At 49.1% G+C, this 20,939-nt stretch overlaps 7 protein-coding genes and 1 long non-coding RNA gene across 9 annotated transcripts in view; 5 read left to right on the top strand and 3 right to left on the bottom strand.

The window, feature by feature from the left end:
• LOC9641979 (something about silencing protein 10) overlaps nt 1-4,139 on the bottom strand; it is a 55,496-nt gene extending 51,357 nt beyond the window's left edge. The window contains exon 1 of the mRNA XM_024676445.1: nt 3,791-4,139. Coding sequence (XP_024532213.1) covers nt 3,791-4,139 — 349 coding nt within the window. The remainder of the gene's footprint in view (nt 1-3,790) is intronic.
• Nucleotides 4,140-5,633: 1,494 nt separating this feature from the next.
• LOC9632247 (pentatricopeptide repeat-containing protein At4g02750) lies at nt 5,634-7,257 on the top strand. The gene is made up of 2 exons (XM_002961049.2): nt 5,634-6,400; nt 6,706-7,257. The coding sequence occupies exons 1-2, from the start codon at nt 5,634-5,636 to the stop codon at nt 7,157-7,159; spliced, it is 1,221 nt and encodes a 406-aa protein (XP_002961095.2). The 3' UTR covers nt 7,160-7,257.
• On the bottom strand, nt 7,231-7,853 carry LOC9632246. Of its 2 annotated transcripts, none has more exons than XM_024677529.1 (4): nt 7,674-7,853; nt 7,592-7,623; nt 7,438-7,516; nt 7,231-7,378 (listed from the first exon to the last, which is right to left on the bottom strand). In XM_024677529.1, exons 1-4 carry the CDS (start codon nt 7,812-7,814, stop codon nt 7,277-7,279), a joined length of 354 nt encoding a protein of 117 aa, XP_024533297.1. In that variant the 5' UTR covers nt 7,815-7,853; the 3' UTR covers nt 7,231-7,276. The 2 variants fall into 2 exon arrangements, with proteins under 2 accessions (XP_024533297.1, XP_024533290.1); XM_024677522.1 differs by having other exon boundaries at nt 7,438-7,525; nt 7,674-7,852.
• A 1,063-nt stretch (nt 7,854-8,916) lies between these two features.
• Nucleotides 8,917-10,732, top strand: LOC9632245. The gene is made up of 4 exons (XM_024677998.1): nt 8,917-9,936; nt 10,000-10,103; nt 10,176-10,294; nt 10,406-10,732. Exons 1-4 carry the CDS (start codon nt 9,105-9,107, stop codon nt 10,554-10,556), a joined length of 1,206 nt encoding a protein of 401 aa, XP_024533766.1. The 5' UTR covers nt 8,917-9,104; the 3' UTR covers nt 10,557-10,732.
• Nucleotides 10,733-12,298: 1,566 nt separating this feature from the next.
• On the top strand, nt 12,299-12,636 carry LOC9641978. The gene is made up of 3 exons (XR_002991965.1): nt 12,299-12,341; nt 12,399-12,466; nt 12,533-12,636. It is a non-coding gene; the product is annotated as an uncharacterized LOC9641978 (long non-coding RNA).
• A 605-nt stretch (nt 12,637-13,241) lies between these two features.
• On the top strand, nt 13,242-16,153 carry LOC9641977 (probable anion transporter 3, chloroplastic). The gene is made up of 10 exons (XM_002961046.3): nt 13,242-13,785; nt 13,868-13,920; nt 13,977-14,503; nt 14,572-14,798; nt 14,868-15,219; nt 15,285-15,329; nt 15,407-15,553; nt 15,619-15,756; nt 15,816-15,849; nt 15,908-16,153. The coding sequence occupies exons 3-10, from the start codon at nt 14,045-14,047 to the stop codon at nt 16,078-16,080; spliced, it is 1,575 nt and encodes a 524-aa protein (XP_002961092.2). The 5' UTR covers nt 13,242-13,785; nt 13,868-13,920; nt 13,977-14,044; the 3' UTR covers nt 16,081-16,153.
• A 152-nt stretch (nt 16,154-16,305) lies between these two features.
• Nucleotides 16,306-18,138, top strand: LOC112346717 (pentatricopeptide repeat-containing protein At4g02750-like). Its single transcript, XM_024676275.1, has one exon. The coding sequence runs from the start codon at nt 16,306-16,308 to the stop codon at nt 18,136-18,138; it is 1,833 nt and encodes a 610-aa protein (XP_024532043.1).
• A 128-nt stretch (nt 18,139-18,266) lies between these two features.
• On the bottom strand, nt 18,267-20,261 carry LOC112346683 (pentatricopeptide repeat-containing protein At4g02750-like). The gene has a single exon (XM_024676203.1). It carries the CDS (start codon nt 20,259-20,261, stop codon nt 18,267-18,269), a length of 1,995 nt encoding a protein of 664 aa, XP_024531971.1.
• Nucleotides 20,262-20,939: the final 678 nt, after the last annotated feature.

Below are 20,939 nucleotides of genomic sequence, written 5' to 3'. Positions count from 1 at the left end.
TTTGGGAACACCTTTACTAGTGTTTGCACCCAATCTCCTGGGCCACAAGTTTGCTTTCCTTCCTGGGAACATCCTTTCCCACAACTTTAGTATGGCACATTCTGCCATCAATGAGATACCTACTGTTCTCATACTTGGATCTTATGATCCTCCCCATACCTCATGAGGCACTATACCCCTCAGTCCAAATGCTCCAACTAATCCCTTAGGACCATTCCCTGACTTCGCTTGAGTCATCCAGCATTTTGGACTTTGCTAATCCAAGAACCTATGAGGTCTCAGTCTTAGAGGTGCCAACTCTCTAGAATACAACTTCTTGTATTCATGTTTTACTCCCAAGGACAATCTTTGCAAGTGTTACTCTGACACTTGATGATTTTCTTGGGGCTAACCTTTGCCTCTTATGACTACTTGTCCATGTGATGAGAATAGCAACTCATCTTTAAGTACACCCCCAACTCCTTGGGTTGTTCCAGCATTTATTAGAGGTAGCCCCGGCTACCATTTCAAGGACTGGTGTCCTCTTCTGTATTTGACATCCCACAGTCAACAATTTCAGTCTCAAATTTATGAGTACCAGCCTCAACCATATAAGGGTAATCTTGTGACTCCTTTATTGTTTTGGAGTCTGCATCTTTCCCATGATCCCAATTGTAGTTGTTTACCACAACTACATCAGCCAGTTTGCTAAGTCAAACACTCATTTGGATCACATCCTCAACCCTCTGAGGAAACCCTTATACTGTTCCCAAGATCCCAAAGTCGTTCCATTATTGACCCTTTTCTATCCACCATCTCGCCTACAAGTTCACACATGAACTATAGTGGAGAGCTATGTCTTCCTGACCTGCTACTCCTCAAGGATAGGCCCACTCCTAAGACCTTCCAATGCCAACACTCGTGGTGATATACTTGAGCACCAATAAAAGTTGGACTAAGGAACAGCTTCGATACCAAGTTGTAAGCGACTAAATTTTCCATTCTAGTTTAGTCACTTAACCACACCTCCAACCACTTGGAGGAGTCTCACTCACAACCTCCATAAGTCTTATTTCAAACTTGGGCTTGCTAGTCCCAAAAATGGCATCCCCGCCACTCAACCTTTGCACTTAATCCAAGTGCTCCACGTGTCCAATCCTAAGACCGACACCCCAAGGTACCACCGACATATCAGCCTGTTACGCTAAGGCCATGCCCCTTTACCTTGGTCACACCGGTGGTCTAACACCACCTGCATCACAGTCCCATCTCTCAAGGACTGGACCATCTGTCCATGAGTGATCATTCCAAATCCACTCCTTAGCATCCTTAGGATGCCCACAAACATGGGGAATAACCTTCCCCAATATCCCTTTTCCGGTCTTCACCAAGTCCCTTTCTGCCCATGGCCGTGTTCGCCAACACTGCCACTGGATTGAGGCCCACAGGCCCGACCACTAAATCCCATGGTCCTCTGGGACTTTCTCACCACTTGACTGTATCTTTGGTCACTACACCAGAGGACTACTCCTCTTCCTTTCCACAGTCTAGACCTTTGGGACAACATTTCGGAACACCGTGGCCCTACGCGGCCTCATGGGTACTCTCCCCGCCTTCCGCCTTTGGGTGCTCTAGCCATGGGCTTAGAGCGAGGTTCCGTTGAGCCACACTAGGTATCCAAGTAGGTAGTGCCACCCACACTTGGATTGGGAGCATCGGCCAGTCGATCTCTCGGGGGAACTAGAACTAACTCTTGAACACTTCACCAAGTTACCCCGCTTGTCGGTTCGTATTCACTCTAGTCTTGGACTTCCCAGTGGTTAATTCATCACCCAACACTAGGTATGGCCTTCCTGGGCCAAATTGGCCTTTCCTAGGCCAAACTAGCCCTTCCTGGCCAAACTAGCTCCACTAGGCTCCAACCCCCACACTCTCCCTACTATACTTTTGGAACCCCCCGTAGCCCCCCCCCCCCCCCCCCCCTGGGGGAAAATCGCTTTGGGCTTTCCCCCAACTACCCAACTACCTATTTTAGGATTCGAACTCGGACTCAGGCTCGAACTCGGACTCGGAATCGGTCTCGGGCCCGGTTTTGGACCCGGACTCGGTCTCAGTCTCGGTCTCGGCCTCGGACTCGATCTCGGTCTCCATCTCGGACTCCATCTCTGACTCCATCTCAGACTCCATCTCTGGGTCCATCTCGGACTCCATCTCGGACTCCATCTCGGGTCCATCTCGGACTCCATCTCAGACTCCATCTCGGGTCCATCTCGGACTCCATCTCGGGTCCATCTCGGGTCTATCTCGGACTCCATCTCGGGTCCATTTCGGACTCCATCTCGGGTCTATCTCGGACTCCATCTCGGGTCCATCTCGGACTCTATCTCGGGTCCATCTCGGACTCCATCTCGGACTCCATCTCGGGTCCATCTCGGACTCCATCTCAGACTCCATCTCGGGTCCATCTCGGGTGTATCTCGGGTCCATCTCGGGTCCCTTTTTGGAGCTTTGCTTATTGCTCGCTTTGTGCTCATTCCTCAAGCACTTCATTAGGAGTTCCACTCCCACTCTTGACCTTTTCAAGTCGGAGCATTTTAGTCCAAATGTTTTACGCTCGTTTGGTTTTCGCTTCGGCCACCAACACATGGCACCCTTCCGGCTCCACTTTGGGGCTTAGGGATTTTGTGTCTCACAATCTCATGTTCATCATGTGACGGCGTTATAAACATGATTTTGTCATCATTTGAGTAAAGTGGTCAACAAGTTTGGGTAGTTGGCTGAGCATGCTCAAGCTTAGGATGTTGAGGTGGCCTCTTTGCGAGACCAGATAAAAGCCCCTTTCTCATTGGTGGATGGGATTCTTTATTACAATGGCTGTGTATATTTGCCATGGGTGGATGCGTTAATTACTCAAGTTTTATTCCACTATCATAATCATCTGAAGGCCGGTCATTTTGGGGGAAGAAGATATATGAGTTGATTAAGCGCAATTTTTATTAAAGGAATATGAAAGTTGATATCCTTGGGTATTGTAAATCATATGAGCTTTGTCAGTGGGTTAAGGTGCCACAGGAGAAGCCGGGGGGACTTTTGCAACCTTTACTTATTCCTCAGAGCCGTTGATGTAATATCTCTATGGACTTCATTACCACGAACACAGATGCAAAAGGAGCAAATATGTGTCATAGTAGATTAATTGACGAAGTATGTGCGATTGTTGGCTATTCAAAAAACTGTCACTACCCCAATCTTGGCTGTAATCTACTTGGAGAAGGTTTTTCCTGATTTTAATTTGCCGAAGGACATCATTAGTGATCGAGATTCAAAGTTCATAAGTGGATTTTAGAAGAAATTTGCGAAGGCTATGCAAGTGACTTTGAAACTCTCGAGTGGCAATCATCCTCAAATGGATGGGTAAACTGAGTGTGTGAATCAAGTGATGGAAAATATACTATATTGTAGCATTAATCAAAGGCAAAGATAGTGGGATCTATAGTGGATTCAGCAAAGGATTCACTAGAAGCCTCTATGGCATTGCCAACATTCTAGAGTTGAGATGGCAATGGAGGTAGTGAACAACTTGCATCAGCTGAAATCATTTCAATTTAAGTAGATTTTGGTTTCAGATCATCAAACATCCAAATGTTTCTAGAATTTGTCAAGAACTCCGAACTCAACCAAGTAAAACTCTTTCCCTAAGTATGATTTGTTTAAGTTATATAACTATATTAAATCAGTAACCCAAAAAGGATTCTGCTTTGCTGGTTGTGACACATTGTGTAGATGAATTATAACTTGAGAGACTCTGCACAGCAAGGTAGCTGCTGCTCTTCTGCCGCAACAGGCTCCAAATCGAAGCACTTCCTGTGATGAGAAACATTCAGCTGGTCATCATACCTCTCCACAGCACTGATCAGCATACAGGCAGGTGGCTTCTTTGCAGCATTCATCTCGCTGTTGGCTACCACAAACCCCCTCGTCAGGCGAGTACCCCAGGACTCAACGAAGTAGTAAGTCACAGAATGGAACAGCTGAGACAGGTGCTTCCTGCAAGATGAAGAATGACTTTGGGAAAATTTATCTAAGAAATGTCCTGGGTTTTGAGGAAGAACAAGATCGAAACGCTGAACACAGATGAGCAAGAATGGAGATTGCAGCATCACGACTTTAAGAAAGGGAGGGAGGCAGCCCCTCTTTCCTTCCTATTAGAGGGGGGGAATTTAGCTTGGTGGTGTATTATGTTACATGAGAGTCCACTGGTCAATAGGCTTATTTATATACAGGTAAGGGGTCTACAATGTATATATGTAAGTTCTAGTGTAGAGTGTAGGAGTTTTGACCTGGCAATGGATTCAGATTCACAACTCTGTCAATGGGAAATGTGGTCAAAACCATGAGGTTCTTGTTCAAAGAGTTTACTTTTTTTTTCAGCAATATATCTGAACACTTTGGAATCATGGTGGTGGCGTTCAAACCCAAGGGTGGGCGGCAATGTGTAGGTTTACACACCCTCAGTGCAAGATAGGCATCCACCAGCACTTTGTGCTGCTTCAATCTAGATTTTCCAAAGTGGAAGCTGTGGTGGTGGTGCCCTTTTAGTCATAATCTGAAAACTGCCTCAGTGCCTTCTCTCTGAAGCTGCTGCGTGGAATACAGTCAGACACCAGCAAGGCTGTCTCTTGTGTCACCCGATCAATGGCAGCCAAGTCCCCGCATTGGTCTTCAGCCTCCGTTTTTCTGTTGCTGCATCGGAAATGTTTAAGAGCGACAAGCAGGCAAATCCTTTGCATCATCAAACCCACGTCAGGATACCTTGCTGGGACCTAATTTCCATAAGAGTCCAAGGTTCGATCCCTCTCAAAGGTATCTCATATATATCAAGGGGCTTGGCTGTGTTTCAAGGCTCCTAAGTTGGAAGATTCACCGACTGTTTAAGTGGTACCTAGCCTATGCCCCATCACAAGTAGCACTGGAAGTATGTGATCAAGTTAAAAGGCAACAAAGTTGAGTCAGTTGCAACATTGCAAGTTACTTCACGTGAATATAAATCTTGATGTGGATCCTGGAGCTGTTGCTAGGCTGCCCCACTGCTTCAGACTTTAGCATTTTCCCGAAAGCCAAAGTGGAAATCCAGGTTTTGGGGTGCAATCCAGATGATCCAAATTCTGATCGATGTCAACAGCAGGCCACACATCTTCAAACTTTCGAAGGATCATAGGCTGCTCACATACACTATATAGTTAAGGCAGTGAAGAGATCTTCACTGTTTTCAACAAGACAAGAGAAAACATGAAGAAATTTGGTCCAAGCTAAATTAGGGGAACCCAATTTATATGGTTAGAGCGCTTTACTTGAGACTTGCAATTGGGATCTCTATAAATGCAAGCCAGCATAGAATCTCCTTTTATAAATGGACAGAAAGCATTGTTAATATTGCGACAGGTCCAGGACGTTCAGACGTCTTGTATCAAACATCATCCAAAGAAGGCTGAGCTCTAAGTATCGAAATTCTAAATAGAATATGGATTCGCACAACTGAGATGGGTGACATAACTTTCTCTGGATAGAAGCTAGTCACCGCAATTTCTTTGACTTTCAGTTAACTGTGTTTGACTGGAAAGAAAGAAGTTTAAAAATCGCGGTTTCCTCGGTCCATGATTTTTCATGGGGGCGAGACTCTGGACGAGATCCGAGAGCGCTGCGCCTCACTTCTGCGCTCGTGTGCCAATTCCAGGGATCTCGCCCGGGGAATCCAGCTCCATTCGCAGATATCCTCCTCGGCACAGCTCCGTGACGATCGATTCCTGGGAAATCTCCTGGTCCACTTGTATGGGCGTTGTGGGCGCCCGGAGGAAGCGCGCAGGGTCTTCGATAGCATCCCGTGCCCGAACACGTTCTCCTGGAACATCATGCTCAAGGCCTACACCCAAAACGGGGATCTCGACCAAGCGCGCCGCCTCTTTGATCTCATCCCTTGCCGCGACATGGTCTCATGGAACACAATGCTGGACCTCTTTTCTCTCTCCAGCGATCTCCAGAGCGCGCAGCAATCGCTGGACTTGATGCCAGTGGTAGATCTCGTTTCCTTCAACACGATGCTCGCAGCAAATGCCCTTTGCGGGCACCTTGATGGCGTCAAGAAAATCTTCGACGATATGCCAGAGTGGGATGTTTTCTCTTGCACGCCTCTGCTGGAAGCATATTCACAGTACGGATGCATCAACCAGGCCCTGCAGCTTTTCCGTACGATGCCCGTGCGAAACCTCGTGACGTGGAATGCTTTGCTTGCGGTACATGCCGTAGCGGGGCATATTGAGGAGGCAAAGTGTGCGTTTGATACCATGCCCGAGCACGACATCGTGTCTTGGGCGAGCCTTTTAAACGCGTACTTCCGTTCTGGAAATATAGACCTGTGCAAAAGGTGCTTCAAGTGTCTTCCGTGCTGGAATGTTGTATGTGCAACAACGATGATCCAAAAAATAAAAGGAGAGACAGACAGTGAGAGAATGAGAAAGATCGTGCTCTACAGGGAAATCCAAGGACAAACAAGCTACAAATCTTTCTCCTTTTGTATTCTGCCTTCGCATATATACACGGCCAGCCAAAAGCCGACCCTCGAAAAGAAGTATTCGTCCTCTTTCCTTTCTTTGCTTTCATTTTGTTCTCTCTAGTTTGTTCTTCCACTGTTTTCCATCTAGAGTGTCATTGTTGCCTGGCGATCACTAGCATTGTCGAGAAGATCAAGGCGAGGCTGCAGCGGCGGCGGAGATGCAGGGCCAGCTCGTCCATCTTTGCCAGATCTGTGAGCTTGAGCACGTCCTCATGCCGCTCCAGCTCACACGGTTCCTTCTCGTATAGCTCCTCCGGCACCTGGGATTGCAGCGACTGGAATGGATCCAGCAGCGACGATGAAGATCACAACGGGTCCTCCTGCGCTGCTGCTCCATACGATGTTCCGGAGGGATACTTGGCGGTGTACGTCGGGGAGGAGAGGCGGCGGTGCGTGATGAGCGCTCGGCATCTAAGCCACCCCTGGTTCAAGGCGCTGCTCGAGAAAGCTGCCGAGGAGTTTGGATTCGATCACAAGGAAGGCCTCAGATTGCCGTGTGACGTGGTGGCATTCAAGCTCATGGTAGAAAAGCTCGACAAAGCGAGCGAAAGAAGATTGATCAGAGAGTGACTCCAAGTAGAAGAGAGCGAGGATGATCTACCTGTAAAAGAGAAGTGTACCATCTTAGAGCTTGACAAAACTAGAGGAATGAAGAAACTCTTAATCTAGTTGTCGATCTAGGGAGAGCTATAACATCTTTGATAGAACGAACGTGTAGCCCGAGTCCATAGCTGTCAATGCGATGATGAGGACGAAAGACAAGGCAATGACAAACAGGCTCGTTTTCACCTGAAAAGCAAAGATCAAATTTTTCTTCCTTTGTTTTTTTCAGGAAGAAAACCACGCACCGTGTTGTCAAAAGATGGCCACTCGATCTTTCCAAACTCACTGAATTGTTCTTTGAAGAAACATAGAAGGCCTCTAAACCTGTCCAAGCTGAAAAGACGAAGGGAAGAAAGAGCCAAACATTTTCGAAGCCCAAATGGGTGAAGCCATTCTTACATTCGCGTTCGAAAATCCTGTGCCGCTACAAGCTACACAAGAGAAGCTAGAACAATCGAAACACTCTTTCACCGTTTCTTACCTGTGAAGGAGGAGGAGGAAAAGAATGCAGTGATCCATTGGTCGAGCACCTTGCGAAGCGCGGCCGCCTGACCAAACGAGCTCGAGATGAAAGCCCAAGAGGAATGACCGATGGCGCGACACATGCTCCTCCTAGCATCATTCTTCCTAGAAAACAAAAGACCTAATTCGTTGGTAAAGAACTCTTGGGAGTTTGTTGAACAAGAACCAAAATCTTCGAAGAAAAAAAAAAAAAAAATGATCCATGATCATCACTTTCACTGAGATTGGAGATTGGATCGACATGGGCGAGGCTCCACCACTTCCCGGAAGCCATCTCGTTAAACGCTTCCGTGTTGTGGAAATCCATCCCGGGATCGATCGATCGCTACAGTACTTGGCACCAGTTTGGCAAGTTCCAAGGCAGCACCCGGTCGATGCATCATAGAATCCTATACAAGTTATGATCAAAGTCATGATGATCACACAGCCAGCCACAACGAATGATCTCGTCTCCAAGTCCATCTCTTATATTTGCACTGGAAACAAGCCAGCCATACGATCCTTCCTTTGTCCACGGCTTGTTCTCCCAACACATCCAGGTACACTAAAACTCTTCGAAGAATCACGCATGGATCCAGTGGATTCGTGACTTCTGCTCGCAGAAACTATACGGCTATGGAGCTCGCAAGCTTGTGATCGTGGGCCTCAGCGCCACAGGCTGCATTCCAGCCAACGCCGAGGACGGGAGCTGCAACTCGCAAGCGCAATCCATGGCCGCTACCTACAATAGCGGCTTGAAATCCATGCTCTCTCCAACTTGCGAGGAGCGCGGGATGGCGTCAAGATTTCTTCGATGTTCACAACACCCCAGGAAACTATAGTGTGCTCTTGAACTTGTTGAAGTTTTCGGTCTGTGTGGAGAGCAAAAAAGAGAAATCTTGTATTGTTTCGATCCAAAGAAAATACTAACGTACCATATGTGTGTTGGACATGATTCCGCTGCTGGCCGACGCGAAGTTGGCGCCCTGGTAAGCTGGAGGAAACATATGTTGGGCTGCAGAGATTCATGATCAAAAGATCAAAACATCCATGGTAGTATATGAAATCCACGACAAGCCTGCCATTCGAGAACCTCCCGATGGGATTGTTGTTGAAATCTATCCCGTAGGGGAGATGGCCTGGGTGTTAAGAGAAGCATAGACGTAACAGCTCAAATATTGGGGCCACTTTTTCGCAATAACTATAAACCCTAAAAACAGAGGCAGCGCGAAAGGGATTGCTGCTTCGTTTTCTCCTCTCTCTCTCTCTCTCTCTCTCGATTCACTGGGTCGCATTTGTGAGACTGCGGCCGCCCAACAGCAAAAGAGGAAGCGAGCGCGCGGGCTATGTCGGTTTCTTCCCGGGACAGTTTGTCTCGCTCGACCAGGCGCGCGAGGACGACGGGCACACCATGCGGTTCACTTTTGCGCTGGTGCTAGCAGACATCGATTACCAATCCCCTCTCTCTCTCGCTGGAGAGAGGGGCTTTCTCTTTCTCCTCTGGGCTTTTAGCTTCTTTATTTCTTTTTGTTCGCTTGCAAGCCAAGAAAGGAGCTCTCGCTCCACTCTTTGTTTCTCTCCTTCTCTCTCCTTGGCTCTTTCTTGGCAAGAGCGATCGATGAAACCATTCATGGGCAGGAGTAGTAGCAGCCGGCGCCCATGGATTGTTGGATTCCCGGCGTGGAGCAAGAAGAACCAGCCGCAGCAGCGCCAGCAGCAGCAAGAGCAGCCATTCCTCCACCGCGCCATGAAGCGAGCTCGCCTGGTGGAGCTCTGCTTCTCATCCTCCAATGCAGCTCACGCGCGCGGCGATGGAGAGGATGTGAAGGAGAATGAGATGGAAGAAGTACAGGAAGAGGAGGAGCGAGCCATGATGGTGGAGTCCACCGATTCCTCCTCGGGCTCGTCAAGAACAGCGGCCACTAGCAGCTCCAGCTTTTGCTCCAGCAGTGGCAGCACCTGCGGCGCCATCGCCACGGCGATCGCGCCCAGCGCGTCGATTAGATCGTCCAGCGTCCATGGCGAGGAATGGGGCGGAGGTGGAGGAGGAGGAGCAGCGTTCCATGGCGTGCAAGCGGTGGCAAGGAAGCGCGTCATGGTGGTGGTGGACGATTCCCGCGAGGCCAAGACGGCGCTCCTCTGGGCGCTCTCTCACGTTGTCCACAAGCTCGACGTTGTGACGCTCCTCCACGTCTTGTACTCCACTCCTTGTTCTTCGCAGCCCTTCGTCTACGATTCGCAAGGTTGTCGCCATATCCAGACAATGTGGGTGTCTTACTCGCGTGTTGTTTCGATGATCTTGGCAGATTCGCGAGCAATTGTCTCGGATAAGACGAGGCTGAGATCCGAGGAGAAAGGCTGCGAGCTCATCGCTTCGCTCAAGAATCTTTGCGCGCTGCGTCAACCCGAGGTTTGCGAGATCTTTTGCTTTTGTCGATGAGTGTTCTTGGCCTCTAAACTTGGTGATGATGGATCTCGTCAGGTGGATGTGGAAGTGGTGGTGGTCGCCGGCGAGAGGGGGCCGACAATCGTCCGCCAAGCCAAGAAGCTGGACGCGTCGATCCTCGTACTGGGTCAGAAGAAGCTCAACTTTTTCCAGAGGTACTTCGCTCCTCCTGCGCATTAAAAGTCCTTTCCATGAGTTTTAGTGCTTTCCACAAGTTGCGTTGCCAGAATCTTTGATCGCTCAGAGAACTCTTATCTTAATTCCAGGTGCTTGAGATGGAACAGAGACGACCAATCCATAGACTACTGCATCCAGCACGCCGATTGCCTCACGCTGTCCGTCCGGCGGAAGAGCAAACACTGCGGAGGATATCTCATCAACAGCAAGTGGCAAAAGAACTTTTGGCTGCTGGCTTAGAAAAAATCGATCTTTGACACAAGATTTGTGACAAGTTCTGTAGAGAGTCTCCTCACTGTGACACCAGTGATCCTTGTGAATCCTGCACACAGGAAAAACTTTGTAAATACCACTAGTGAGCGATCTAAATTCCAAAACTCTGAAACTTGGATTGGAGGTGTGCGAGTGTTTGTGTGTGTCAGATCGAAAATCTAACGCTGCTAGCCACCTAGAGCTCTAGCTTCTTCTCCGCTCTCCCGTTTAGCCGCTGGCTGGCGCGTGAGATATCTCGGTGTGTGAGAGCTTGAGAGGGACGTAAACTCGGCTTAAGCGGTGCGATCGCGTCGCGGCGAATGCGATGGTACTTAAAAAGAAATTCTTCCTTCCTTGTTGACCTCGAAAGGAATAACAAAAGCGTAATTGTGAGTGAAGCCTTCGCGCTTATTTAGCATGCGAAAGAATGAATGAGGTGAGTGCGATGCCATAGCCATTGCTGCCAAGGAACTTATTTTATCGATTTAATGCTTGATTATAACCAGTCAGGTGGTCTATTATGCGCGAGTGAAAGAGGGAGAGTCTTGGCAGTGGAATATGCGCGTGTAAGACACTATTGCCTGCAAACACCATTAAAACATGGAACTGTAACGTCTGTGGACTTGATGGAAGAAAGAAAAAGAGAGGAAGAACTGGTGGGAGAACTGGCAAGAGCACAGGGAAGGCTTGGTTGGATCGATGGAACTGAGCGTATATATTCACGTCAAAACAAGCGAGTGAGAGAGAAGTGGGAGCGAGCGTTTGAGTGATCCGTGTTTTGTGACAGCGGAGAGGATTGGAGTTTAAAGTCGTCTCCATCCGCGACATTCATCGAGGGCGGGAAGAAAGAAAGAGCTGGAAGAGAAAGTGAAAGACACATAAGATCGATCGATCAAAAAACTTATAATCTTTCATGGCTCCAGCGTGATCAAGCTAACTATTCTTTCTTCAGCTTCTGAAACTTCCGATCACGCGAGGCAAAAGTTTTCATAGCATTTCCATCCACTCGCAAGCTGGGCAGTTTTTTTGTTTTGTTTTGTTTTCCTTTGTCAAGTGTGGCAATCTGGATGTGGTCGTCACATACTTAAAAGCTCGCAGCAGGAGCGAAATAACGTAAAGGCAGGCTGGTTCTTTTGTTTTTTCTCCGTGGACAGTGTGTGTAGAAGTAGAAAAAACAATGGAAATGCTTAAAACAATGCGTCAGTGTGGTTAGAGTGTGATCGAGACGATTAACAAAGACACACCATCGCAAGAAAAGCTCGATAGATATTTTTCTTCTTTGTGGGAATCATGGTTGGATTGATCTGGATTCGGATTGCATTGGTTTTTGTGTTTTATAGCTTTCATTTTTCTTTTTTTCTTGGGTTGTTCTTCCTGGCAAAACCCAGATTACCACGCGAGCCCAGCCTGGAAGACCCATACGAATATTAAATTTGCAACGATTTCAAGGAAGTTTGGCTGCTGCTAATACGCCAGGTGCTGTTCTGTTACTGCCAAGCGACGTGGTTTCGTTTGTTTAGCAAGTGAGACAAGAGCAAAGACCAAAGATCGTATCAAAACAATAAGAAAAAGGAGGAGGAGGAGAAGAACAAGAGCAAAAAATTTACACCCAAGTAGTCCCAGTCCAACAGAGAGAGAAATCCGCGTACGAATCGGTATCCATTCGGTTTCTCCAAGGACAATGATGAAACATATTATTTCATTTTGAGAGGAGGGTTTAGGGTTGTTCATGGAGTCGGAGCAAGGCGGCGCCTTGGAGGAGTTCGTGAAGAGGTAGTCGCTACATTTTCCATTCTTTAGTTTAGATTTTTACTGGCAATGGTGTCGCAGAGGGATCGCGCTGGAGAGTTCGCAGCGATCGAGCGCACAGATGCTGCTTGGTTTTCAGCAAAATCTCGGTACAGCTTTTCCTTGTAAAACTGTTTTAGTTGTGTTCTGATGAGTGTTTTAGAAATGCTCCGCAGGCCATCGTTCGCGGAGAGCTCCGCGGTTTTGAAGGGGATTTTTGCGAGGAATAAGAGTGTGAGATTGTCGAGATACATCGAAGCAGGCTGCCGGCATCGCAGCAGTGACAAATCCAGTATCACTAAACGTGAGTATTTCTTTTCTTTGGCCTCTCGATTCCAATGTACTACCCGTGTTTCTTGTCTTCTCCAGTGAACAACTCGATCAAAGCTCTGAGAGATCATGTGAAGTTTGGTAATTTTTCGTGATATGTTTCAAGCGCCTGCTCTACAACTTTGTTCTTTTACTTTTTGCAGTGCGCGGATGCTTGGAAGTCCTCAAAAAAATCCTAGATGGTTTTACAGAAGTCTTCATCGATGGTATACCCGATGAAACCAAGAAACTAAATTCTTCCTTGCAAGATGGTGATGATTCAAAAATGCTGGACAAGGTGAAGACAATCACTACGATGGCTCTTGTGTACTCCATGCTCGAACAGGACTATGAAATGCAGGTAAATTCATACGTGTTTCAATGATTTTGGTTTTGATATTCTTTTGCAAATGACAGGCTAGAATTGTAGACGACTTGAGCCTTGAGACGCGCTCCGGAGCTCTCGAGAGCTATTGTACCCTGTGGGCCTTGAGACCTTTCGTTGACGGCGAAGTGTTGAGAGCCTTCTGGCGAAGCTTTGGTCACTAAACAGGAAAGCATTTGTCACTCCGAAAGGTATCTCGTAACGACAACACAGCAAAGCTGACAAGTGGCATTTGGAATCTGTAATTCACTTACAAGGAGCTGACCAGCACAAGCAAACAAAAACGAGGAGCCCCCTTTACAGATGCTCGAGTGGACGCCTTTCTTACACACAACAGTCGACGGGAAACTACTACTCAGCCTCAAGTCATATTCGAGGTGCCAGGAAGACGTATGCGCATCAAACCCGTGTGTCTGCGTAGTTGAGCTCAAGAACAAGTCAAGGAAGAATGACGGCACTAAAATGGAGAAGCGGGAGTGAAATCCAGGTTATCACTTGGTCGACGTTCCATCTGGTGGTGCTGATACTCGGTTTCCCAAAAGGCTGCCAAGAGAGACGACTCAGATACTTCGCTCCCAAACAGGCACTTGCATTTAACGAGGCGATGGATGGCACATCGCCCTCTCGCGCAAGTTGAGATCCGGATAAGCTTCTTTGGTACTCCACCTTTTACGTTGCGAACAGATCATGCTGTTGTAAGGTGGTCAACGAGGCACGTTGCTGTTGTTTCAGTAGGTGAGTGAGTTGTTCGATGTGTTTGTTCTTTCGGTTTTTAACTCTCTTTTCGCTGGGCTGACTATGTGGATTGGAATGGCAGGTGATTAAACTAAGCACGTGAATTTGCTCCACCGGAGCGCCGGAGTGCCAAGCGTATATATCTTTGTTTTGCAAGTTGCTAGATTTTCTTATCTCATCTACTGCACCAGGTGGATTTTTACTTTGGTGCTTGAGCCAACGAGCTTTTCGTGGTGGCTCTGATCCACTCGCATCCGGGATGGAGTGTGCAAAGGCGGCGCATGCTGGTGTTTTGGGGGCGAGGCTGGGTGGGATTGGATCGAAGCAGTTCCTCGCTGCTCCAGGGGTCTACTCGCTGAGGAGGAGAAAAAGACTCGCGACTGGTGCAAGGCACATTGACAGCAGCAGCGGCAACAGCTCGAGAAATGTTCGCGCTGGCACAGCTACGAGGGAGAATTTCTTAAGTCAGGCTCAGGTGATCTCTTCGGAGGAGAGTTTGGACTTTACGGATCCTTCCTCGGCTGCTCTAGCTGCCCGCGAGTGGGCCGTGTCCACTGCTCCAGGCTTGTCGCTGCTGAGCTCGGAAAGGATAAAGGTGGCTGCAATGCTAGCCTTTGGGATGGGACTTTGCAATGCAGTTCGGGTGATCATGTCTGTAGCTATTGTCCCTCTCTCAGCTACTCACAACTGGAGCAGCGGCTTTGCAGGAATTATTCAGGTAAGAGCAGAAAAGTTCCTCTTTTGCGATTGTTGAGTCTTAACTTTGCTGCTACTTTTCGCTTGCAGTCTTCCTTTCTGTGGGGATATTTGTTGTCACCAATTCCCGGTGGAGCTCTAGCAGATAGATTTGGCGGAAAGAGCGTTATGGGATGGGGGGTTTTCTTCTGGTCCATAGCCACGCTTATAACTCCCTGGGCAGCTTCTCGGTCTCTGGGTTTGCTTTTAGCAGTGCGTGTATTTATGGGCCTGGCAGAGGGAGTAGCAATGCCTAGCATGAACAACATGGTCTCCAGGTTTGTCTTGAGCGAACTTCTAAACTTCTGCTAAAAGCTGGACGACTTCTTTTAATTTTTTCGTAACAGATGGTTTCCGAGCTCCGAGCGAGCAAAAGCCGTCGCGATTGCGATGGGGGGTTTTCACCTCGGAAACGTTTCCGGCCTTCTCCTCACACCGATACTCATGTCGAGGTTCGGCATTGATGGCCCGTTCTACGCATTTGGGACGGTGGGACTGGCCTGGCTTTCGCTTTGGTACATGCATATCTCCAAAGACCCGCAAAACCACGGGACGATCACTAGGAACGAACTTCTCTTCATCCAGAATGGAACTGACAAGAGGAAAGTGACGGCTCGGGTGGCTATGCCACCATTCCGACTGCTGCTATCAAAACTTCCGAGCTGGGCTATCATAGCTGCCAATGCTATGAACAACTGGGTGAGAAAAGCTTAATTTTCTTTTGTTTATCTTCTTCTTTTTCTAAGGCATTCGTTCGGTTGCAGGGCTATTTCATTATCTTGACATGGATGCCCGTGTACTTCAATCGAGTACGTATTGTAGAAAGAATTCAGAGTTTTGGTCTCGAATTTCGTTCTAAATTCTTCTTTGTCTTTTGTAAGTACAGGTTCTGGGGGTCAATCTTAAGCAAGCCGCGTGGTTCAGCGCAGTTCCATGGGCGACAATGGCTGCTTCCGGCTACTTTGCTGGAGCTTGGTCCGACCTGATGATCTCGTCGGGCATGCGCGTCTTGACTGTTAGGAAGATCATGCAGGTAAGCGCAAAGTGCTACTTTTATGATGGTTGGCATCTTTAATCCTTGTTTCTTTCTCTATGCAGTCCATCGGTTTTCTGGGCCCTGCGGTTGCACTGATTGGATTAAACTCTACTCGACACCCGGCGATTGCTTCTACGTGGCTGACAATCGCGGTTGCCTTGAGTGCCTTCAGTCAAGCTGGTTATTTGGTGAACTACCAGGTCAGATCAAGACCCAACTTTGATATAAAGATCTGATTTTTCTTGGGTGCTTGCTACAGGAGATCGCACCAAGCTACGCAGGAGTTCTTCACGGTAAGCTTTGGCCATGGTTTCTTTCGAGAGACAACTTATGTGGTGTCCGTCTTTCCAGGCTTGTCAAACACGGCAGGAACATTCGCGGCCATCGTGAGCACGGTGGGAACTGGCTACTTGGTCCAGTGGCTTGGATCGTTTCAAGCAGTTTTGCTACTTACGTCGGGCATGTACATTGTGAGCACGCTGTTTTGGAATTCTTGTGCCACGGGAGAGAAAATCTTCGACTAGAGAGACTAGAGCTCATTCGTAGGCACTGTACAAAAGCATTCTTGGAACCTCCAAAGGATGAGGGTTTTTCTTATGCTCCCAGCCTAAGCGTATCTGTACTGTATAGAAGATGAAAATCACAGATCTGTCCCTTTTGGTTTCTGCTAGCTCATAGTGTATTCTCCTATTTATTATAGTCCCCTTTTATCGAATACCTTTCGAGAGTTTTATGATCGTCATGGATGAATGGATAGAGTGCGGCAATGCGCTCCCTCTTCTTGTGGCTTCTTCGAGCAGCTCGTTCGATCTTGTGGCGAAGCGTGTGATCTGGGAGCTGCGAGACAAGTTCACGCGCGGATCATCGCCGAGAGCGATGCTCCGAGGACTTACCTGGCCAATCGGCTGGTGGAGATGTATGGAAAATGCGGCAGCGTCGTCGACGCGTGTGCGACGTTTGCTAGCATCTCGCCCCGCAACGGCTACTCGTGGTCGATCCTCCATGCAGCTTATGCCCAAAACGGGAATCTTGAAGAAGCGAGCGTGGTGTTTGATCTGATGCCCGCGAGGCACTTGGTTTCGTGGAACACAATGATCACAGCGCATGCACGGATCGCGCATGTTGGCCACGCAAAATATCTGTTTGATAGGCTCCCGGAGAGAAGCGTCGTGTCGTGGACGTCGCTCATGACAGCATATGCCGAGTCTGGGGATTTGGAGATCGCTAGACAGATTTTCTCCGAGATGCCCGAGAGGACCGTCATCTCGTGGAACGCGCTGCTGGCGGCCCTTGCAGATGCCGGGGATCTTTCCGACGCGAGGAAGGTTTTTGAGAAGACTCCAATGCACACGGTTGTGTCGTGGTCGACTTTCATGGCGGCGCATTCCCAGTCGGGGCATATCGAGCACGTAGAGAATCTCTTTTTCGTGATGCCTCAGCGCGATCTTGTTTCGTGGTCGGTTATGGTCGCCACCTTTTGCAACAGTAGAAGTTCAAGCAACGCGCACCGAGTGTTTGCACGGATGCCGCGATGGAACCATATTGCGTGGAACAGCATGGTTTTGGCGTATGCCTCGAGCGGGCATTTGGAAAAGTCTAGAGCGCTCTTCGATTCAATGCCGGAGAAGAGCTCTTGCGCGTGGAACACGATCATTTCCGCGTGCTCCCTCTTGGGGGACTTGTCCCAGGCCAAAGATCTCTTCGACAAGATGTGTCCCCGCAACAAGATGGCATGGAACACTCTTGTCGCTGCCAATTCCGACAAGGGCTGTCTCGACGAGGCAAAGGCCGTGCTCTCCAAAATGCCATTCCATGACGTCGTGTCGTGGAACACGGTGGTGACGGCGTTTGCCAAATCCGGGAGCTTCCAAGCAGCGCTCGAAGCCTTCCACTCCACGCCCGAGCTCGACCCGGTGTCCTGGAACGCGATCTTACTGGCCTTCACTGTCTCCGGTGACGCGCTCGCTGCGAGAGAGATCTTCGAGCTCATGCCCCGGAGGAACTCCATGGCGTGGTCGATGATGATCCAGACGTACGCTCACTGCGGGAACATCCACGAAGCGTGGGCGATCTTTGCGAGAAATCCCGAGCACACGACGGTGACTTGGAACTGTATGATCGCGGGCTTGACCTCCGGCAGGAGCTTTCGCAATGCGCTCCATTTCTTCCACCAGATGCTCAACGAAGGCTGGCCGCCGGACGAGCAGACGTTCTCGCACGTCCTCGCTTCGTGCAGCCAGAGCGGGAGCTTGAGCCTGTGCAAGCACTACTCGTGGTGCATGGTAGCGGACTTCGGCGTGGCGTTTACCCTCGAACACTTTCGCTGCGTTGTGGATATGTTTGGGAGAGCCGGGCAGCTTGGCAAGGCCGAGGAGCTCGTCAACTCCATGCCTTACGTGCCCGACTGTGTGTCATGGAAGACGCTGCTGGGGGCGTGTAGAACACACTCGGACTCGGAGCGAGCTCGGAGTGCGAGTGAATTTTTGCTCGAGGGGGCCGCTGCTCCAGAGAGCGATTCCACTCCCTACATTCTCTTATCCAACATTGCCCGATCCACTGGAGGAAATCTCACACGGAGGTGACCAAGTTTTGATCTTGCTGGCACGCTGGAAAGAAATGGATTTCCCTTAGATGAAGAACTGTGAGAAGGAAGTGACCACTTTACACGATTCACAGGTATAACTCGCTATGATCATCATACATGTTTGAATCAAAATCTTTTGCTCTTGGTGAAGATGTTGGCAAGCATCATGTAAGGTGCCGCGATGCTTGGATCCAAGCCGGAGAGCTCCCGAGCAGCGGTGAGCGCTCGTCTATTCATCTCACATTGAATATCACTCGCGCCCAGCAAGCTTCCCCAGGCTACAATACCTGGATCGCCTGGCATAGCTCGGACAAGCTCCTCGGCTCGATGAATCTCCCCGCTCCGCGCGAGAACATCCACCATGCAGCAGTAGTGCTGGCTCGAAGGAGTGATGCCAAAATCGGAGCTCATGGACTGGAAGCAAGACCAGCCTTTTTCCAGCAATCCCTCGCGACCGCAAGCGGTGAGAACGCTCCCAAACCCGAGATCATCCGGCAAAAATGCTTCCACCACCATGCTGTGGAACACCAAAATCGCCTCGTCGGCATGCCCTCGTTGGGCATACGCCGCGAGAATCGCACCCCACGAGACGTTGCTCACGAGTGGAGACGAATCAAAAGCTCGCTGTGCTTCCCACAGATACCCATTGTGGGCATACGCAGAGATGATAGTGTTCCACGATACCACGCTTCGATCTGGGCATTCAAGAAACATTTTCTTAGCCTCAAGCAAGAATCCAAGTTGCGCGTACAGATCCATCATAGCGTTCCAAATCACAATGTCTTGATAAGACATCTTGTCAAACAAAGTCTTCGCTTCTTCAAGATGCCCATTCTCGGCATATGCAAGGAACACGGCATTGATAGCTAACGTATCGGGTTCCACGGGCATGGAATCAAAGGTGGCCATGGCCAGTCCCACATCTCCATGGTGCCCGTAGGACTGGATCAGCACCGTCCACGTCACAACGTCGTGGTACGGTAGCCCGTCAAAGAATCTTTTTGTAGCTTCTACGCTGCTTTGCAGAGCGTATGCTTGTAGCAAGACATTCGCCGTGACGAGGTTGTGCTCGGGCATGCTATGGAATCTCTCTTGGGCATTTTCCAGATCCTTGGACTCGGCATATACCGTCACCATGGCCGACCACGAGACAACGTCCCACCACGGCATCTTGCGAAAGATCCTCTCGGTCTCTTGAGTGAGCCCAGCCTGGGAGTAGGACTTGAGCATTAGATTCCAGGTGACAATAGTTTTGATTTTCGCCGGCATAGCATCAAAAAGCTCCTTTGCCTCGTCTAAAAGCTTGGCATCCACATAGCCCGAGATTATTGTGTTCCAAGAGATTGGATTCTTTTCTGGGATATTATCAAAAACTTTTCTTGCTTGATCCAAGTGGCCATGCGCGGAAAATGCTCGCACCATGCCTGTCCAGGAGACAACGTTCTTGTACGGCATGGAATCAAACAGGCGTTTTGCTTGCTCAATATGCCCGCTTTGGGCATAAGCCAAAAACATGGACGTCCAGGTGACAACATCTCTCTCTCCCTCAGACATACTGTCAAATAATTCTTTGGCATTTTTTAAAAATCCGTGCTGTGCATATGCATCAATCATGGCATTCCTGGCCACTCTGTCCTTTTCGTTAATCTGATCAAACAATTCCTCTGCTTCTTCCAGATGCCCTGCACGGGCATATGCAGAGAGCATTGTGATTCTTGACACGGAGTTCTTCTCCGGCATCTCGTCGAAAACCTCTCTCGCCTGATCCAAAAGGCCGTTGTGTGTGTACATTGCGAGAACAGAATTCCACGCCACTATTGTGGGATCCGGCATCTGCTGCAGCAAACTCCTCGCCTGCTGCAGATACCCGTTCCGGGCATAGGCATGGATCATGAGATTCCACGAGAACTTGTTTGGGTGCTGGATGCCATCAAAAACCTCCTTTGCGTCGCGAGCGCTGCCGCAGCCGCCATACATCTGGATGAGAAGATTGGCGACATACTTGTTGCCGGATAGCCTGGGGCTGCTGCGGATGAAACCGTGCGCCTCTCTCCCCGCGTCAAGGCGGTCGCACGCCCTGAGAAGCGTCACCACCCGCTCGAGCTCATGACTTGCGCCCATTCATCGAGAAGACACACAAGGAAACGAATAGAAGAATTACTTGAGGAAAGAAAGAAATAGAAAGAACCAAATCGTTCGAGAAGACACACAAGGAAACGAATAGAAGAATTACTCGAGGAAAGAAAGAAATAGAAAGAACCAAATCGTTCAAGGCAAGTCGCTCAATAACTTGCGAAGCCTCTCGATTTCGGTGGGTGATACCTCCAGCTTTTCATCATACCTGACACGCTTAATCCTTGGATTGAGGCTACTCCTCCGCTTCTCCGCTGCGTTTCTATCTTTTTCATCTTCATCGGCCGACAAGTAGTGGATTCTGGCTTTGATCACCTCCTTCAATCCATCTCTTTCACCATCATCCCATTCCTTGGCTCTCTCGATCAGGCTGCTATCCTCTTTTTCGTCGTCCAGGAGCACTAAACTACCACTTCTCACCCGTTTCGCTACAGATTTCACCGTTTCCGCAGGGCCTAGCCAAATCACCGCTTCGTAGAGCTCCTTGTAGCGATTATCTTCGTTGGCAGCACTGGCCTCCAGTGCTTGCGACAAGAGATCCGAGAAGAGCTGCGTCACCTTCTCATCCTTCTTCAAGCCAATCAGCCTGGCTGCTTTTTTCATGGCCGCCACCATGTCTTCTGTCTGCTCAGTCTTCTTGTCCAGAGCCAAGAGCATCGCAAGCGC

Source organism: Selaginella moellendorffii, unplaced genomic scaffold (genome assembly GCF_000143415.4).
Source record: "Selaginella moellendorffii unplaced genomic scaffold, v1.0 SELMOscaffold_0, whole genome shotgun sequence".
Classification (NCBI taxonomy): Eukaryota; Viridiplantae; Streptophyta; class Lycopodiopsida; order Selaginellales; family Selaginellaceae; genus Selaginella; species Selaginella moellendorffii.
Note: the sequence above shows the minus strand (reverse complement) of the source record. Positions and strands in the feature narration are given on the sequence as shown.

Bases quoted from the DNA above. Each gene is read 5' to 3' on its own strand.
- LOC9632247 (XM_002961049.2), top strand. From the start codon at position 5,634: ATGATTTTTCATGGGGGCGAGACTCTGGACGAGATCCGAGAGCGCTGC. The intron at 6,401-6,705 runs GTGCTTCAAGTG...GGCGATCACTAG, and splicing joins AATATAGACCTGTGCAAAAG to CATTGTCGAGAAGATCAAGG.
- LOC9632246 (XM_024677522.1), bottom strand. From the start codon at position 7,814: ATGATGCTAGGAGGAGCATGTGTCGCGCCATCGGTCATTCCTCTTGGG. The intron at 7,624-7,673 runs GTAAGAAACGGT...TCTCTTGTGTAG, and splicing joins TTCCTCCTCCTCCTTCACAG to CTTGTAGCGGCACAGGATTT. The intron at 7,526-7,591 runs GTAAGAATGGCT...TCGTCTTTTCAG, and splicing joins CAGGATTTTCGAACGCGAAT to CTTGGACAGGTTTAGAGGCC.
- LOC9632245 (XM_024677998.1), top strand. From the start codon at position 9,105: ATGCGGTTCACTTTTGCGCTGGTGCTAGCAGACATCGATTACCAATCC. The intron at 9,937-9,999 runs GTTGTCGCCATA...TGATCTTGGCAG, and splicing joins CTTCGTCTACGATTCGCAAG to ATTCGCGAGCAATTGTCTCG. The intron at 10,104-10,175 runs GTTTGCGAGATC...GGATCTCGTCAG, and splicing joins GCGCGCTGCGTCAACCCGAG to GTGGATGTGGAAGTGGTGGT.
- LOC9641977 (XM_002961046.3), top strand. From the start codon at position 14,045: ATGGAGTGTGCAAAGGCGGCGCATGCTGGTGTTTTGGGGGCGAGGCTG. The intron at 14,799-14,867 runs GTTTGTCTTGAG...TTTTCGTAACAG, and splicing joins ATGAACAACATGGTCTCCAG to ATGGTTTCCGAGCTCCGAGC. The intron at 15,220-15,284 runs GTGAGAAAAGCT...GTTCGGTTGCAG, and splicing joins CCAATGCTATGAACAACTGG to GGCTATTTCATTATCTTGAC.
- LOC112346717 (XM_024676275.1), top strand. From the start codon at position 16,306: ATGGATAGAGTGCGGCAATGCGCTCCCTCTTCTTGTGGCTTCTTCGAG.
- LOC112346683 (XM_024676203.1), bottom strand. From the start codon at position 20,261: ATGGGCGCAAGTCATGAGCTCGAGCGGGTGGTGACGCTTCTCAGGGCG.